The sequence below is a fragment of the Jaculus jaculus genome, chromosome 19 (assembly GCF_020740685.1).
Source record: "Jaculus jaculus isolate mJacJac1 chromosome 19, mJacJac1.mat.Y.cur, whole genome shotgun sequence".
NCBI classification, from domain to species: Eukaryota; Metazoa; Chordata; class Mammalia; order Rodentia; family Dipodidae; genus Jaculus; species Jaculus jaculus.
In genome coordinates this window covers 43776096-43794709 of record NC_059120.1, presented here as the reverse complement: position 1 = coordinate 43794709, position 18614 = coordinate 43776096, and the positions used below count along the sequence as shown (strand labels likewise).

Sequence of the window (18614 nt, the reverse complement as noted above, 5' to 3'; positions counted from 1 at the left end):
TGATATTAAAATAGAAATACTGTTTTTACTACTATCACTCCTGTCTTATCAGTTCCTATCTCTCTTTTACAGAGAAGCTAGTTTTGGCTTTTCTCTTGGCTTGGTATGTACATAGCATCACACATGTACTATTAAGTTCATAGCACAGTATAAACTGCAAAATGGGTTTGGAAATTCAGGAATTTGGGGGTGATATGGTGCCATATAAGCACTGATAGTATTAGACAGTTCTATAATTCCAAAAGAATTTTCTCATAGCACACTAGAGGCTCTAGCTACTACATATAAACTCCAGGTGCATGCGCCACTTTGTGCATCTGGCTTCTGTGGGTCCTGGAGAATCAAAGCTGGGTCCTTTGCAGGCAAGCATGCTAACCACTAAGCCATCTCTCCGGTCTGACTTCTTTTTTTTAAAATGGTAATTTTTAAAAACTGATTTTATTAGCACACAGAATTTTACTCATTTCTTCTGTCATTTCAAGAACTTTAAAAACTCTATTTACTTCTTATAATCTAAACCATAAAATAATTTTTTTCTAAAATGATTTTTACATAAAGCAAACATTTGAGGGTCAGAATCAAGTTGAATATTTAGAAAATTTTGAGAGGTACCGTAGGGTTGATGAGCACTGAAATTATAGAGTACTGGATTTCAGACCCCAGACCTCATTTTTCAATGTGCTTTCAGCAAATTTTCAATTTCTTTGTCTTTATCATGGAAATATGATGACGATAATAATTGTTTTTACAGGAGTGTTTTGAGTACAAAATGAGTTAATTTTTAAAGATATTAAGAGTAGTGTCTTAACACCATGGTAAATACAGCAAATATTAGTTGTTGTAATTGGAGTCGTCTTTGTTTTTTTTTTTTTGTGAAGCAGGATCTCACTCTGGTGCAGGCCGGCCTTGAACTCACAGGGCTCCTTCTCCTTTAGCCTCCTGAGTGCTGTGATTCTAGGAGTGAGCCACCGCACCAAGCATGATTTAACTTAGCTAAGCTGTACTAACTACTCAGCTCTTCAGTTTTCCTTGCTTTCCCTTCCTTTCTTTAACCCTTTTTAACTTATTCTGTCCTTTGGCACATCTGAAACAAGTTTTGGCAGGGAAGAGCTTCAGCTGTCGAAAATGAGCATTCAGATTATTCCTAAATTTAACTTTTTCATGTTGTTTTCTTCTCCTTTTAGCTACAAGTATTTAGATTACATTGTATTTGCTCCTAGTTTGTCTTTTCTCTTGCTAATGAAATTCTGAAATGTAATAGCATGAGGTTTTCTAGTCCTCACACTTTAGAGAGGTGTGCATGGGACGTGCTGACTTTTTGCTCTCTTTCCTTACTCAGAATGTTTGATGTAGGTGGCCAAAGATCAGAACGAAAAAAATGGATTCACTGTTTTGAGGGAGTGACAGCAATCATCTTCTGTGTGGCCCTCAGTGATTATGACCTCGTTCTGGCAGAGGATGAGGAGATGGTATGTTTAAGCTTCTGGGGAAAAAAACAAACAAACAAAAACCAGCACAGCCAGGAAATGAAGAAAGCTCCTAGGAAGATGGGGTGTTTCCATTTGATCATTGTATCAAAACTTAGTGCTTTTAGGTTTGCTTGTCATTGAGAATAGATTGCCAAAATGAATTGTTCTATGCCTTAGTTACTCTTGAGAGAGATGATAGCCATACTGTGTAGACAAGACTGGATCTTCCTGTCAGCTGCCTCTTGCTCCTGCCTTCCAAATCCCAAGTATTTTATCATTTGGCATTGATTAAACTTCATGTTATTAATGCCCAAGTTATTTCCACAAATGTTGAAAACCTGTTGGTACCATTTTTTCATTAAATTAGTCTACTTTTACTTTTTTCTTAGTTTTATTTATTTGAGAAAAGGGAGAGTAGAGAGGGGGAGAGAGAATGGTGCGCCAGGGCCTTTAGCCACTGCAAATGAACTCCAGATGCATGTGCCACCTTGTGCATCTGATTTTTTTTGTGGGTATTGGCGAAACAAACATGGGTCCTTTGGCTTTGCCTGCATGCTTCTTAACTAGTAAGCCAGCTATCCAGCCCTACTTTTATCTTTTTTTTTTTTATTGTTTGTTTTTTCAAAGTAGGTTCTCTCTCTCTAGCCCAGGCTGACCTAGAATTCACAGCAATACTCCTATCTCTGTCTCCCAAGTGCTGTGACTTTTACTTTTTACTATTAACTTTTCATCATCCATTAATTCCTTTTCAGAACCGAATGCATGAAAGCATGAAACTGTTTGACAGCATTTGCAACAACAAATGGTTTACAGACACTTCAATCATTCTCTTCCTTAACAAGAAAGACCTTTTTGAGGAAAAAATAAAGAGGAGTCCATTAACAATTTGTTATCCAGAATACACAGGTAAGGGACCATGAAACAGTTTATTGGAGACACACATGTTAGGTTGAAACCTGAGGTTTAGCTGGGTGTGGTGGCGCACGCCTTTAATGCCAGCACAGGCAGAGGTGGGAGGATCACCATGAGTTCAAGGCTACCCTGAGACTACATAGTGAATTCCAGGTCAGCTTGGACCAGAGTGAGACTCTACCTCAAAAAACAAAACAAAACAAAAAAACAAAAAACAAAAACTGAGGTTCTTCTACAACTGCATATATTTACTAGTAGTGGTAGAAAGATTAAGCATATGACCGAGCTCACTTAAATTTAGAGTATGACTTCAGATATAATTGTTTATTTTAAATTAATTTTATTTATTTTAGAGTAAGAGAGAGATAGAGAAACAGAGAGAATGGACATACCAAGGCTTCTAGCTACTACAGATTGAACTCCAGACACTGCCACCTGTGCATCCTGCTTACTGGGTATGGGAATCGAACCTGGGTCCTTAATCTTTGCAGGCAAGGGCAAGTGCCTTAACCGCTAAGCCATCTATCTCTCCAACCCTTGCCCTTGATAAAAATGAAAGCTTAGCTGTTAAGGTGCTTGCCTACAAAGCCCAACAACTATGGTTTGATTCCCCATGATCCATGTGAAGCCAGATGTACAAAGTGATACATGCATCTAGAGTTTGTTTGCAGTGGCTAGAGGCCCTGACATACATCATTTTTCCTCTCTTCTCTCTCTCTTTCTACCCCCGCCCCCACAAAGGAATAAATAAAATCTTAGGGCTGGAGAGATTGCTCAGCAGTTAAGGCACTTGTATGCAAAGCTTAATGACCTAGGTTCGATTCCCCAGTACCCACGTAAAGCCAGATGAACAAAGTGATGTATACATCTGGAGTTTGTTTGTAATGGCAAGAAGCCCTTGCATGCCCAGTCTCAATCTCTTTCTTCTCTGCTTACAAGTAGGTAAAAATGTTATTAAAACTTAGCATATGGCCAAGGACATATAAAGGTAAGATGAAGTTGTTGCTGAAGAAACTGGCATCCAGGTTTAGAAAGAAATGTACAGATTTTGTTGGAGTATCGATGAGCACTGGCTGAACTAGAAGTAATAGTTACCCTGATAGAGCCAATGTAGTTCTGCTCTAAAAGAAATAGCATTTGTAGGGAGGAGGGTACTGAAGAGGTTAGTATTGTATATATGTAAGTAGAATGATTGAGATGGGGAGGTAATATGATGGAGAATGGAATTTCAAAGGGGAAAGTGCAGGGGGTGTTATTACCATGGGATATTTTTTATAATCATGGAAAATGTTAAAAAAAATTGTGAAAAGAAAAGAAGATAATATGCTAACTATAAAAAAAAAAGAAATAGCATTTGTATGAGCTGTTAAAAGGGTGAACTGAAAATTATCAGTCAGAAGAAAAAGCATCTAGGAAAATGAGAATTGCATATCTGAAAATAGGGAAGCTAAATAAATGGGATGGCTTACTTTGGACCCTAGAAGGAATATGGCCAGTGAATTTAAAGTGGTAGATGGGGCAGAGGGAATAGCTCCGGGGTAAAGTACCTGCCTTGCAAGCGTGAGTGCAAACACCAGTTTCCCCGTCACGGTGCTAGGTGTGGCAGCATGTACCTGTAATCCTCGCTCTGTGGAGGTAGAGACAAGAGGATCCCTGGAGCTTGCTGACCTAATAGATGATCTCTAAGCCAGTGAGAGTTTATGTCTCAAATAAAAGTAGAACTAATGAAGCGTATTTGTTTGTTTATTTGAGAGAAGGGAAGGAGAGAATGGGCATGCCCAGGCCTTTAGCCATTGCAAACAATCTCCAGAGGCATGCACCACCTTGTGCATCTGGCTTACCTGGGTTCTAGGGTATTGAACCTGGGTCCTTAGGCTTTACAGGCAAGTGCCTTAACCACTAAGTCACCTCTCCAGTCCTAGTGAAGCATTTTAATAGGTACATAATGTAGAAAGATATAATAATGACGATAGTATGGACTTAGGATACAAATAAAAGCTTTTGATGAAAGACAACAAATAATCTTAGAAGCCAAGGTATGCATGCAGCCGAGTCTTAGAATGAAATTAGAGCTAGAAAATAGCTATTAGGCACTTCTAAAGGAAGTATCCTGTATCTTAGTCTCTTTTCCTCGACTCTGTATCTTCGTTTTCTCTCTACTTAGCAACTTTCTTGGCTACTTACTATATGTTTTAGAAGACGACTTTGTCATAGTTACTATGTCTCCTCTGATAGAATGACAAGGCTAGACTAGGATTGTTTGGTCTCTGTTTCAAATTTCAAGGAAAGAAATTCTAATCATTTAAGTCAGGCAAAGATTCTTAAGCCAGGCAGTCACTTGAGGTTGGGGACACAAACATGACTACCACTAAGCATGTACCACTAAGAACTTCATATCCCAGAGTATTATATAATAAAGTGAAAAGGAGTTGAGGAAAAGGGAGGTAATGCTATAATTTGAATTTATACATAAGAATGTTGATTTGAAAGCCGGGGAGATGGTTAAGTGATTAAGGCCCTTGCTTTCAAAGCCTGGTGGCCCAGGTTCAGTTCCCCAGCCATCCATGTAAAGCCAGATGAGTATTCATTTGTAGCAGCTATGGACCTTGGGGTGCCCATACACACCAACCCACCCATATAGACAGACAGACAGACAGACAGATAGATAGATAGATAGTCAGAAGAGTGAAAATATACCAAAAACCAAGAGAAGGGTTTAAAAAGCAAGGACGAGTCAACAGTGTCAAGTGGAAATAATCAACACACTTTGAGCTGGCATTTAGGAGGCCATTGACCATTCTTGAGAGCATATCAGTGAGATGGCAAGAGTAGAACTAGGTACAGCAACTGTCTCAATGGGAAGTGAAGCACTAGAGACAAGCCTTGACTACTTTTGAGCACAGTAAGTTAAAAGGAGCAAGAGATAAAAGGATGCTTATTGACTAAAGGGTAAAATATTGCAACAAAAAAGAAGTTATAAGAAGCAGATGTAACAGACAGCAAGATTTACAAGCAGGTGGGAAAAGAATGATAAGTAGACAAATAGATTTGGCATATGTGTGCAATGAATATTATTTCTCCATGAACAGAACAAAGTACTGGTAGATACTGTCACTTGATGAACCTTGTATTAGTTACTTTCTCATTGCCATGACCAAAGACTCTGACAGGAGCAATGTAAAGAAGGCTTTCTTGCAGTTTACAGCTGGTGATTGCAGTCCGTGATAGCAAGGAAGGCATGATAGCAGGAGCTTGAGGCAGCTGGGCACATTCGTTCCACAGTTAAGGAAGCAGAGTTGTAAATGCTGTTGCAGTTACTTTCTTTATTAAAGTTTTATTTTTATTTATTTGAGGCAGAGAAAGAGAGAGAATGGGCACTCCAGGGCCTCTAGCCACTACAAATGAACTCCAGACTCATGCAACACCATGTGCATCTGGCTTACGTGGCTATTGGAGACTTGAACCTGGGTCCTTAAGCCTTGCAGGCAAACACCTTAACTGCTAAGCTATCTCTCCAGCCCGCAGTTACTTTCTTGTTGTAGGAACAAAACACTTGTCCAAAAAGTACAGGGTAGCTGGAGCCTGTGAAGCCTAGGGATCCATGTTCGACTTTAGATCATACATAAAACAGATGTACAAGGTGATGTAAGCATGCAAGGTCTCACATGTGCACAAGGTGGAATGTGTGTCTGGAGTTCTATTTCAGTGGCTGCAAGCCCTGGCACACCAGTTCTCATTAAAAAAAAAAAAAATTTATGGGAGGGAAGGGTTTATGTCAGTCTCGAGGGTCAGCTTCATCACCATAGGCTGCCTCATGTCACCCGTCCAACCTCAGCATAGAGACGACAAGCACCAGCCAGCATGAGCTGAACACACACTTAGGGCTGGACATGGCTGCATGTCCTTCATGGCTCCAAGCCTGAGGGGCATTTTTGCATCAAGCCACCACAAATGCTCAGCCATCTTTCTTCTTGTTATGCAGTCGAGGACCCCAACCAGTGGACTGGTGTTGCTCTCAGTTAAGTAAAGTGGGTTTTTCTACCTCAACCTAATCAAGAAAATCCCTCAAAGGCATGCCCAGGGGCTTGTTTCCTAGGTAATTCTAGGTCCTGTCAAACTGCCAATAAATTGAAGCCATCACAAGTCCACCCTTGCCAACTTGGCACCCAAACATATACCTTTTTTGTTTTGGGGTTTTTTTTTTTTTTTTTGAGATAGGGTCTCACTGTAGTCCAGGCAGACCTGGAATTCCCTATGTCGTCTCAGGGTGGCCTTGAACTTACAATGATCCACCTACCTCTGCCTCCTGAGTGCTGGGATTAAAGGTGTGCGTCACCGCCCAGCCCAAACATACACTTTTAAAGACCTAGCATTCCACACTTTATCCCCTTGGGCTCATAGCCATCTTATAATGCAAAATGTATTAAGCTCCAATTTCAATAATTTCCATAATATTTTAACCATTCCTACATTGTTTAAAGTCTCTTTTGAAACGCAGAGCATTCCCTTAACCGTGAGCACTAAAACAATACCAAAACCCAGCAGGGCAAGCTCCAGATCATGTAGCTGTATGTGTAGCATCTGAGACTCAGGATGGAGTCATTCAGACAAGAACGGTGTGGGTAGTTCTGCAGTCTGTGGCACTCGCAGCCTCTTTCTTGGGGGCAGCTCTACTCTGAACTTGCAGCTTTCCTTAGCCCACATTCTGTGGTTCTGGCATCTCCATCATCCTGGGGTCTCCATTAAACTTTTTTTTTAATTTTTTTTTTTAAATTAACGTTTTTCATGATTACAAAATATATCCCATGGTAATTCCCTCCCTCCCCACCCCCCCACTTTCCCCTTTGAAATTCCATTCTCCATCATATTACCTCCCCATTACAATCATTGTAATTACATACATACAATATCAGCCTATTAAGTATCCTCCTCCCTTCCTTTCTCTTCCCTTTATGTCTCCTTTTCAGCTTACTGGCCTCTGCTACTAAGTATTTTCATTCTCACACAGAAGCCCAATCATCTGTAGCTAGGATCCACATGTGAGAGAGAACATGTGGCGCTTGGCTTTCTGGGCCTGGGTTACCTCACTTAGTATAATCCTCTCCAGGTCCACCCATTTTTCTGCAAATTTCATAACTTCATTTTCATTAAACTTGTGATTCACCTTCCTAGCTTTATGCAGTGACCTCTCTAAGGCCTTGCAGGGACTCTGGCCCTGCCATACATTACCTAGCTTCAGCAGCTCTCTCGAACTGTGATACAGTGCTCCATAACCCCCTCAGTCTTGCATTTTTATGCCTCTAAAACCAGTACCAGTATCACATGAACAATACTATCAGCTTGAGATGCAGCCTGGATCACTTTAACCACAGTTGTGGTTGCCTATCTGCCTTGGTAGGTATTTTTAAGCAGGGAGCCCCGTTAGGGACATTCTCAGTTCAGGCTTTCTTTTCATATAGACTGCCATTCTCCCAAGGATGGGCTCTTGCACCTTTTCTTACTGCCCCAGTGCAGTGCATGAGGGTTCTCTTCAGTGGTCGGATTCTTTAACAGCTGCTCCTATAGCACCAGCCTGAATGCTCTCCTGCCCTGAGATTTCCTCCATCAAACGAATTAGTCCATTATGCTTTTAATTCAGCCTCATTCATATTCTCAGGGTCTGAGCAAAATGCAACCAGGTTATTTTTCAACATATCACATAACATGTACTACTTGTAGCTTAGTTCCTGATAGAGTCTTTGTTTCTCTCTGAAACCTCATGAGCCCAGCCTCTACTGTCTGCACATCTCAGCATTATTGTCTTCCACACTACTACCAAAATAGCCTATTAGCCCATATTTCCGAATTCTTCAACATTCCTTCTCCAAAACAGTTCCAAAGGCCTGTGAACCACATGGTCAGATTTATGACAATAACAGCCCCACTGTTTGGTACCAGGTTTCTGTGTCAGTTACTTTTTTGTTCCTGTGACTAAATACTCTTGACCAAAGAAAGCACTTTAAGGAAGGAAGAGTTTATTTCAGTATGCAGTTCAAGTCTGTCATAGCAGGGATGGCATAGTGACAGGATCGTGAGACAGCTGGTCACATGCAGTCCACAGTGAGGAAACATTTGATGAATGCTCATGCCCAGCCAGCTCTCTCCTTTAGAGTCCAGGACCCCAACCTGGGGACCGGTGCTACCCATATTTCTGGTGTGTCTTCCTATCTCACTTAATCTAATCAAGATAATCCCTCACAGGTATACCCAGAAGCTTGTTTCCTAGGTGATTGATTTTGTAGTTGATGATCAATAAAAGCCATCACAGGCCTCAAAAGCATACACTAAATAAAACAAATCAAACACAGTAGTTCAAATAATGTCTCTTTACTTTTTTATAATGTATTCAAAAACAAACAAATCCATAGGCAAAAAACACATTGGTGGTTACCAGGTGGAGAAGATATACAAAGAACTGGGGTTGATAAGCCGGCATCATGCACACCTTTAATCCCAGCACTTGGGAGGCAGAGGTAGGAGGATCACTGTGAGTTCGAGGCCAGCCTGAGACTACATACTGAATTCCAGGTCAGCCGGGGCAAAACCCTACTCAAAAAGGGCGGGGGGTAAATGGGAATAAGAATATTTTTCTGGAATCATGAAAAAAGTTTCAGAAGTGGCACTTATGCAATGTTATCAGTACACTAAATGTTGCAGAGTTGTATACTTTCAAATAGTTAAGTATCTCTAGAGCCATTGATCTTTGAATAGGGTGGAAGGTGTCTCTCAGACCAGAGCATAGTACAGTTGAGATGTAGTTTAAGTCCTATGGCTTCTTGTTTTTTCACGAACATTGGAAACGTTATCTGTTATGAGTCAAGAACAGAGGAGGTGACAATTATGTGACTTTATTGAAAGTAAATGTTAGGATGGGGGGAGAAATCTTACATAAAAAGGTTAGTGCTAATGTTGAAGGGCCCCTGGAAATCACCACATGAAATAAAAATCCTCCAGTAGGGCTGGAGAGATGGCTTAGCGGTTAAGTGCTTGCCTGTGAAGCCTAAGGACCCCGTTTCGAGGCTCAGTTCCCCAGGTCCCACGTTAGCCAGATGCACAAGGGGGCGCACGCGTCTGGAGTTCGTTTGCAGAGGCTGGAAGCCCGCCCATTCTCTCTCTCTCCCTCTATCTGTCTTTCTCTATGTCTGTCACTCTCAAATAAATAAATAAAAAATGAACAACGACAAAAAAAAAATTAAAAAATAAATAAATAAAAATCCTCCAATATATATACTTTGTTGTGTGCATTGCCAAGTTTATTTCACATCATTCTTAGATGTAAAGTCCTGGTTTGCCAGGTATCACATGTGTTCTTGCTGGATTAAAAAAAAACATCACTTTCCCTTATCTGGACACTGATTTTTAGAGGATTTTCTACAGAGTTCAAGAAACCTACTTTATGGACTTGCAAGTCTTTATATAATATCCTTTCTTTTGTAAGCTCTTCTTTGTGCATAGCCTTCTTATATACATAGTTATATTTTTCATCATGCTTGATGTCACTGAAAGTAGCCTCTGGTTTACAAAGATAACTGTATGTGTTGTCTGTGTACTTACCCTGGCTTTAACAAAGCTACTTTGAAATCTAAATAAAGGTTTCTTAAGAAGTCCAAAAAGAGCTGGAGAGATGGCTCAGCGGCTGAGGCACTTGTCTGCAAAGCCTAATGACCCAGGTTTGACTCTCCAGTGCCCACATAAAACCAGATGCATGGTGGTGCATGCATTTAGAGTTTTGTTTGCAGCAGCTGGAGGCCCTGGTGCTCTCATTTTCTCTTTTTCTCTCTCTGTCATCTCTCTACTTGCACATAAATACATACATATAGGGCTGGAGAGATGGCTTAGCAGTTAAGCGCTTGCCTGTGAAGCCTAAGGACCCCGGTTTGAGGCTCGGTTCCCCAGGTCCCCCGTTAGCCAGATGCACAAGGGGGCGCATGCGTCTGGAGTTCGTTTGCAGAGGCTTGAAGCCCTGGTGCGCCCATTCTCTCTCTATCTGTCTTTCTCTCTGTGTCTGTCACTCTCAAATAAATTAATTAATTAATTAATTAAAAAAATGCATACATACATACATACATATATATGTATATTTTAACAGTCCACAAAATGGAAACAGCAGATGGTTGCTAATTATAAATGTTGAAAATAAGGTTTACTGTTTCCTCTTATCCTTAAAAGTAATGGTTCTAGCTGGGTGTAGTGGCACATGCCTTTTTTCCACGGCACTTGGGAGGCAGAGGTAGGAGGAGCCCTGAATTTGAGGTCACCCTGAGACTACATAGTGAATTCCAGGTCAGCCTGAACTAGAGTGAGACCCTACTTCAAAAAAACAAACAAAAATAATGATTTCATTAAGATATGTCACTTTGGGCTGGTGAGATGGCTTAGCATTTAAGGTGTTTGCCTGCAAAGTCAAAGGACCATGGTTCGACTCCCCAGGATCCATGTAAGCCAGATGCACAAGGTGGTGCATGTGTCTGTAGTTCATTTGCAGTGGCTAGAGGCCCTGGTGTGCTCATTCTCTCTCTCCCTCTTCCTTTCTCACTCTATCAAATAACTAAGTAAATAAATAAATAAAAATTTTAAAAAAAGATATGTCATTTTTTTTTAAGTGTGTAAATTATCCAAGTGTGGTGGCTCATGCCTGTGATTCCGGCCCTTGGGATGCAGAAGCACAAGAGGATTGTCATGATTGTGAGGCTAGCTTGGGACTAGAGTGAAACCCTGTCATAGTGACATTGGGTCCAACTTCTTTTGTATCTATTTATGTTTGCCTGTGACTAGTCAGTTACTGCCTAAAGGCTCTGAGTTTAAGCCTCCTTAAAGCTGGACTGGTTTTGAAAGAATGCCCTGCCCTTTTGAATTACTATTTCATGATGACTCCAAGGAGCACAGGCTCCCTCTGACCTTTTTACGCAGCTGTGTGTTCTACAAATGTACCCTTCTACTTTTCCTGATTCTTTATAGTTTCCCCTTTTTTTAGCTGTAAAATCTAAATGAAAGGGGAAACTAAAACTTGTTTTTTTCAGTCTTTGTATGTGATGATCTTAGTTTCAGTGGGAGTCTGCTCAAAGAATCTAATGATTATAGAAAAGCCTCAGGATTGTAGGAATATGGAATTCTGTCTGTATTCAGTTGCATCATGTTCTCTCTCTTAGTAAATGACGTTGGCCTTAATTGAGTTCAGGTACCTTATAGTTTGAGCTGACAATGTTGGGTGGCTGTTTTAGGTTCCAATACATATGAAGAGGCAGCTGCTTACATTCAGTGCCAGTTTGAAGATCTGAATAGAAGAAAAGATACCAAGGAGATCTACACTCACTTTACCTGTGCCACAGACACCAAGAACGTGCAGTTTGTTTTTGATGCTGTTACAGATGTCATCATTAAAAACAACTTAAAGGAATGTGGACTTTATTGAAGAGGGTGGATGTTAGTAAAAGGTAAAACTTCAGGCAGTTTAATTATAGTGCTATAGGTTTGTTTCTTGGCTTTGTCAATTTTTTTCTAATTGAAGGATATTCTTCTTTTTTAGTTACCGCAGTGTGGAGTGTTGAGACCAGACATCTTTGGCTGTCACTTGGGGCAGCTACACGCATGACGGGACCAGGGAGTGGCAGCAGCATGCAGAATCTTAGCACTCTAGCACAGTCTTCTGTATTAGGGAATGTTTAATTGACATGAGACGTTCAAGTCAGGGATTGGAATTGGAACAACTGTAAAGTATGATTCGTGAAGATGTCATTTGGATTTTATAATCTCAAAAGTTTAGGGTATATATGAAGTTGAGGTGCTACATTCCAGAACTGAAATATGTAGCTTTATTTTTTTCCTAATTACTGGTAGTTAATTTCTAAAGTTTTTCTCAATAAGAGAAGAAAAACTACTAAATCTTGAGTTGTTTGCAAAAGAATCTTTATGAAAACACAAAGTCTTAACTATGCACATGATATGATCAGATCATTTTGAAAATATTCCTCTTAGTAGGAAATCTTTGTATGGTCAGAATATGGTATTTCCATAATTACTTATAATTCTTCCCAATTATTGGGGCGATAAGTACAGCTTTTTTTTAATGAAAGTTATATTACTGTCATGTTCAGAATACTATGATGGTTTCTAAACAATAGTTACATTGGAGAGTTCTGCAATAAGATTCTAGCCTCATTTCTTTAAGGTCAAAGGTAACCTTGTTTATGCTGATTACCACATTACTAGGTAAATGTTGATCAAATCAGCTTCTTGGATACAGACACACCCTGAACAGCAGTCAAGTGAAAATGCAACTGGCTAAATTTCAGACAAACCAATGACTTTGCTGCTATCTACTAAATTGACCACTTTGATTCTTGCTTGTTTGTCTCAGTCATAGGGAGTTTTGTACAAAATGCCCCATGGTTTCCATCTTCATGGCCTTTTTTGTTGAGAGACATCTACAGTATATTAACAGTGCATGCTTCTGCTTTGTAAGTGTGGTGCCAAATCCCTGTTTGCCATTGTTTCTACTGTCACATGTTAATTGTACTAGTAATCCTTAGTCAGTTTTTTCTTTTTCTAAAACTCTTGCATTTTGGGACTTTTTTCCACTTTGTCATGTGTACAGATTTTAATCTGTTATAGTTGGCAGCAGTATTAAAATGGTGAGTAAAGAGTCCAGGTTTGCTCCTGTTTGTAATCAGCTTTCCTGGAAATTCTGTCTTGTGTTTCTTTTTGCCCCTGCTGAGTGTTCTTTGGCCTTTGTCTGACAATGGGTTTAGGTAGAATGGTTCTCTGAAAGTCTACTCCCTTGGTATGATAATATTGTCAAATCATGACTTAGGACTGAGGTTTGTATGTCTTTGTACAAATGATGCGGTCATAATCTACCAGGTTTACATTTTTGTGTGAGGAAAACATTCACTTTGGTTTTTGTGGGTCCTTGTGTACAGTGTATAGCAAATATCTTTAGATACTGAGCATACCATTGAGGGAAGGCAAATGGAGAGAATGCATTTTGAGTATTTCAAGTCAGTAGCTTGAACAGTGCCTTGAGCAGGTCCAGTCTCTTTTGACTGAATTCTGTTTCATCTTTTGATGTGACCTTCTACTCACAAAACCAAAAAATTTTGGTGATCATCAAAACTGCTTCAGAAAGCATACCACAGCAGATCAATCAGTGCCTTTGGTAGCATTTTCTAATTTTTTTTTCTATCTTGGTTTTGGAAAATTAATACTATACAGATGGTATAATTGTATTAGTTAACAAACATTTCTTTAGGGATAGGAAAACTTCATCTATAAGAAAGAAAAGTGTTTGCTTCAACCTGTGATTGTCGTAATGCCCACAATGTAGGGTTAATGAGTCTTACTCATTTTGAATTTATCTTTCCTTTGTTGTATTATGTAATATAGAATGGTCTGGAAATGCAAACTGGAGAAATACTGTTTTCATAATTTTTCTACATTTTGGGTTTAATGTAATGGTGTTGATAATCTAAAATAATAGATAATCCAAATTTAATTTTGCTTTGAAATGTATTTTGTATTTTCATTTGAATATGTCTGACTGGTTTGTTAATTTCTTAAGCCTTTCTTTTAATGAAAAGTAATAGTTCTCCACTTTTCTGCCTCTATACACCATTAACATTCTCTGTTTACTTGAAGATCATCTTTACCACCATCTCAAATATACTCTTTTAGGATAGAAGGGAGACAATTTAAGTTTCCAACTATGACTTCAAAATCATCTAAACCTGTTTGAAGAAACTGATTCTTGGCTAGTGGGCTGGTAATCTAGAAACTTAATAGTATTTCTGTTCATTCTAGGCTTCCCATCACTAGTTTGTATTTTGAAATAAAAGATCATTTCTTCTAGCAGAGCCAAAATGTTATAAACATGGTTTTAGCTTGGAGGAAGAAGATTGATACTTTGTAACCAAAGAAGCAAAAAGTTGAATGTTTTCTCTGGAAAATGCTGGGATATGTGATGAATAATGTTTTCAAATTTAAGTGGCCAGATCTTTGGATCATTTAAGAAGTCAATATAGGTAGGAAACTTAAAGTTTAATGAATGAAAAAGAAGAAATTGACCTCACCAGGAAGGACCACAAAATAGTTTATTTTGTTGACAACTACATTTCCTCCTCTTTTATGAAGCAGTGGCATTCTCCTTAATGGGAGTATCTTTCCTAGGCTTATCTTGTGATAAATTCCACTTTCTCTTCTGTCAGGTCCAAAAGCTATTACAATTATAAGTGGATCTTGCCATGATGTTTTCATCTCGGACATTTTTAATTCTAAGTTTTAGATTTCCAGGTCTTTTTTTTTTTTTTTCACAAGGTGCTGTAAAAAAATTTTAAAAAATAACTTTCTGATTTTTAATTCTTATATGTGTATATATATATATATTAGACTGTTTTTCAATGAAAAAATAACTGATAGCTTTTCTAATTTATGTGTACACTGTATATTTTCCTATCCTGACCACTATTTTATGTTTTGTAGCTGTGACTTACTTTAGACATTGTATGTTTGGCTTGACTAGTTCTATTCATATCTTTATCGATTTGTTTAGCAATTGTTGCAGAACTCCTTGCTATATTGAAGTTTATATATAGCCAGTCTCATTCCAGTTAAATATTTGCTTTGACCTTTTCCCCCGTCCAGATGTTAAAAGCATAATTACAGTCCTATGATCAAACCTAAACTAAAATTATGTCCTTCAGTATGACTACTTATGGAAGCCTCCTACTTCACATGGACTACTGACTTTAAGAAAAATGTTATCGTAGCAAACATTTATTGCATTCTATTTCAGGTTCTGTAGTACAAACCAGACAGGCACAGCTTTCCTTGTAATGCTGACCATCGTATTTCATTGTATTGCTCCCACTAAGCACAAGAGAAAATACAAGATGCTGGGCTGGAGGGATGGCTTAGCGGTTAAGGTGCTTGCCTACAAAGCCAAAGGACTGAGGTTAGAATCCCCAGGACCCACGTAAGCCAGGTACACAGGTCCACATGTGTCTGGAGTTCGTTTGTTGTGGCTGGAGGCCCTGGCATTCCCATTCTTCCTCTGTCTTCTCTCTCTCTCTCTCTACTTGCAAATAAATAAGTACAAATTAAAAAAAGAAAATTACTCATTAAAAAGAAGAAAGTTCAAGATGTCTAGAGGCTTCAAACTGAAAAAATTTTTTTTGTTGTTTGTTTTGTTTTGTTTCTTGAGGTAGGGTTTCACTTGAGTCCAGGCTGACCTGGAATTCATTATGTAATCTCAGGGTGGCCTCAAACTCACAGTGATCCTCCTACCTCTGCCTCCCGAGTGCTGAGATTAAAGGCACGAGCCACCATGCCCCAGCAAATGTAAATATATTTTTTAAATAATATTTTACTTATTTATTTCATAGAGAATGGGCATGCCAGGGCCTTCAGCCACTGCTAATGAATTCCAGGTGCTTGTGCATTGGGCTTTTGTGAGTACTGAGTAATTGAACCTGGGTCCTTTGGCTTTGCAGGCAAGCACCTTAACCACTTAATCCATCTCTCCAGCCCTTGTTTGTATAGTTTTTATACCTAATTGCCCTCCAGTGGTTCCATTACTATTTTGAGTTAACCTTTTAAAAAATTTTTGTGTTTTAAGAAAAATTATTTATGGGCTGGAGAGAAGGCTTAGCAGTTAAGTGCTTGCCTGTGAAGCCTAAGGACCCCGGTTCAAGGTTCAGTTCCCCAGGACCCACATAAGCCAAATGCACAAGGGGGCACATGCATCTGGAGTTCGTTTGCAGTGGCTGGAGGCCCTAGTGTGCCCATTCTCTCTCTCTCTCTCTCTCTCCCTCTTTCTCTTTCACTTTCAAATAAATAAATAAATAAACAAAAATGATGATTATTTATTATTTACAAGTAGAGAAAGAATGGGGACGCCAGGGTCTCCAGCCACTGAAAATGAACTCCAGATGCATGCACAACTTTGTGCATCTGGATTTACATGGGCTGTGGGGAATTGAAGCTGGGTCATTAGGCTTCGCAGGCAAGTGCCTTAACCATTGAGCCATCTCTCCAGCCCTTGAGCTACTTTTTGTTTTGGTTTGGTTTGGTTTTGGTAGGGTTTCACTCTAGCCCAGGCTGACCTGGAATTCACTATGGAGTCTCAAGATGGCCTCGAACTCATGGCGATCCTCCTACCTCTGCCTCCCGAGTGCTGGGATTAAAGGTGTGTGCCACCACACCAGGCCCTTGAGCTACTTTTGAGGACATCATCATACTTTAGAATGAGCCAGGACAGCACGTTATTTTCACCTGGTGTGTGTTTAGGAGTGACATAACTCAAGTGTTCTCAGAGATAAGAGGTGAGGGCTAGAGAGATGGCTTAGTGATTAAGGCGCTTGCCTGCAAAGCCCAAGGACTTGTGTTTGATTCTCCAGATCCCATGTAGACCAGATACACAGTAACACAAGCATGCAAGGTCACACATGCACACAAGAGGACACACACATCTGGAGTTTGAGTGCAATGGCTGGAGGCCCTGGCGTACCAATTGATCCTCTCCACCACTACCCCATCCATCTCCTAAAAAGGGCAGTCTGTTGGCCTTGTCCCTCAAAGAAAAAGAGATAAGCAGTGGTAAACTATATTATATATTAGTGGATATTTGGAGTATATGATTAAAAATAAAATTGATGGGAAAACTGCATTTTACAATAAATTCCTCAGGTGATTTTGATGTAACTAATCTGTGGCAACCAACATTTGAAGACAACTGAATTACTGTGCTGCTTTTAAAAACCTTGCCTGATGGGCTGGAGAGATGGCTTAGCGGTTAAGCACTTGCCTGTAAAGCCTAAGGACCCCGGTTCGAGGCTTGATTCCCCAGAACCCATGTTAGCCAGATGCACAAAGGGGTGCACGCGTTTAGAGATCGTTTGCAGTGGCTGGAAGCCCTGGTGCACCCATTCCTCTTTTGCTCTCTGCCTGCCTGCCCGCTCCTCTCTCCCTCCCTCCCCCCTCCCTTCCTCTGCCCCGTCACTCAAATAAATAAATAAAAAATAAACAAAAATTTTTTTTAAATCCTTGCCTGACAGCTTTCGTACACACCATGTATTGTGATCATATTTCTTACCAGCACCTTCCTGAATCCCCTTCCACAGAATTCCTTCTTTCCAAGTCTCTTTTTTTTTTTTCCCCCCTCGATGTAGGGTCTCACTCTAGCTCAGGCTGACCTAGAATTCACTATGTAGTCTCAGGGTAGGCTTGAATTCATGGCGATATGCTAACCTCTGCCTTCAGAGTGGTGGATTTAAAGGCATGCACCACTACGCCTGGCTTCTCCTATTTTGATGTCATCATTAATTTTTTGTTTCTTTTATCTATTTATTGCTCCTTTACCCACAAAAAGCATAGCATCACACTTCCAATTCTATTTTTCCATTTTTTGTAAAGAATATATAACAACTTTGCATTACCATAATTTTTAAGCAAGTGATTTTTAACTGCTGAGCCATCTTTTTAGTCCTGATAATTTTTAGTAAGTATGTAGTTGAGTGGCGTTAATGACATTCCCCCTGTTGCAAAACCATTGCCCTCAGCCATCTCCAGAGCTTATTTTCATTGTCCTGACATGAAACTACTTAAACAGTAATTCGCATTCCCCTCCTTCCTGGTCATGGTAGCCACCGTGCTTTGTTCCATCTTCTACTCTGTTAAGTATCTCGTATCAATGGAATCGTACAGTATTTGCTCTGTTGTGTTAGTCATATTTTGTAAAAAGAAAAACGTGACATGTAACCTAATCTACGTTTGACTTACTTGTTATTGGTGTGTTCAGTCCAGGAAGTACATAATAGTCTCTGCATAAGAAGTTGTATCTTCAACCAGAAAACACTTCCTTATGTTTTCGTGACTTTGTGCTAATTTCACATTCTATTTGGGGACCTACTTACCTGAGCTTACAGATGGTTTTATTAAATATCCGTGATTTAGAGGTAAAACAAATCAAAATCCAGTTTGGTTGGGACCGTGAGTTGCTAGGAGGAGTGGGAGATTTCTAGACCTGGCATACTGTTGGTAGTGGTGTCTGTAGGGCTATGAACTTGGATTCCGAAGAAGAGCTCTGGAGTTCTAATTCTACTTCGGACAGAGCAGTCCTGCTACTGGTGATCTGTATCCTGGGCCTCCGATTCCTATGGGTAAACTGCTAACGATGGGCCTGGGATTAAGTTCTTTGTGAGC

General features: G+C 39.7%; 1 protein-coding gene across 1 annotated transcript in view; it reads left to right on the top strand.

The window, feature by feature from the left end:
- Gnai3 (G protein subunit alpha i3) overlaps positions 1–13065 on the top strand; it is a 42959-nt gene extending 29894 nt beyond the window's left edge. Inside the window, exons 6-9 of the mRNA XM_004659032.2 lie at positions 1340–1469; positions 2222–2375; positions 11642–11854; positions 11947–13065. Coding sequence (XP_004659089.1) covers positions 1340–1469; positions 2222–2375; positions 11642–11832 — 475 coding nt within the window. The 3' untranslated portion in view covers positions 11833–11854; positions 11947–13065. The remainder of the gene's footprint in view (positions 1–1339; positions 1470–2221; positions 2376–11641; positions 11855–11946) is intronic.
- Positions 13066–18614: the final 5549 nt, after the last annotated feature.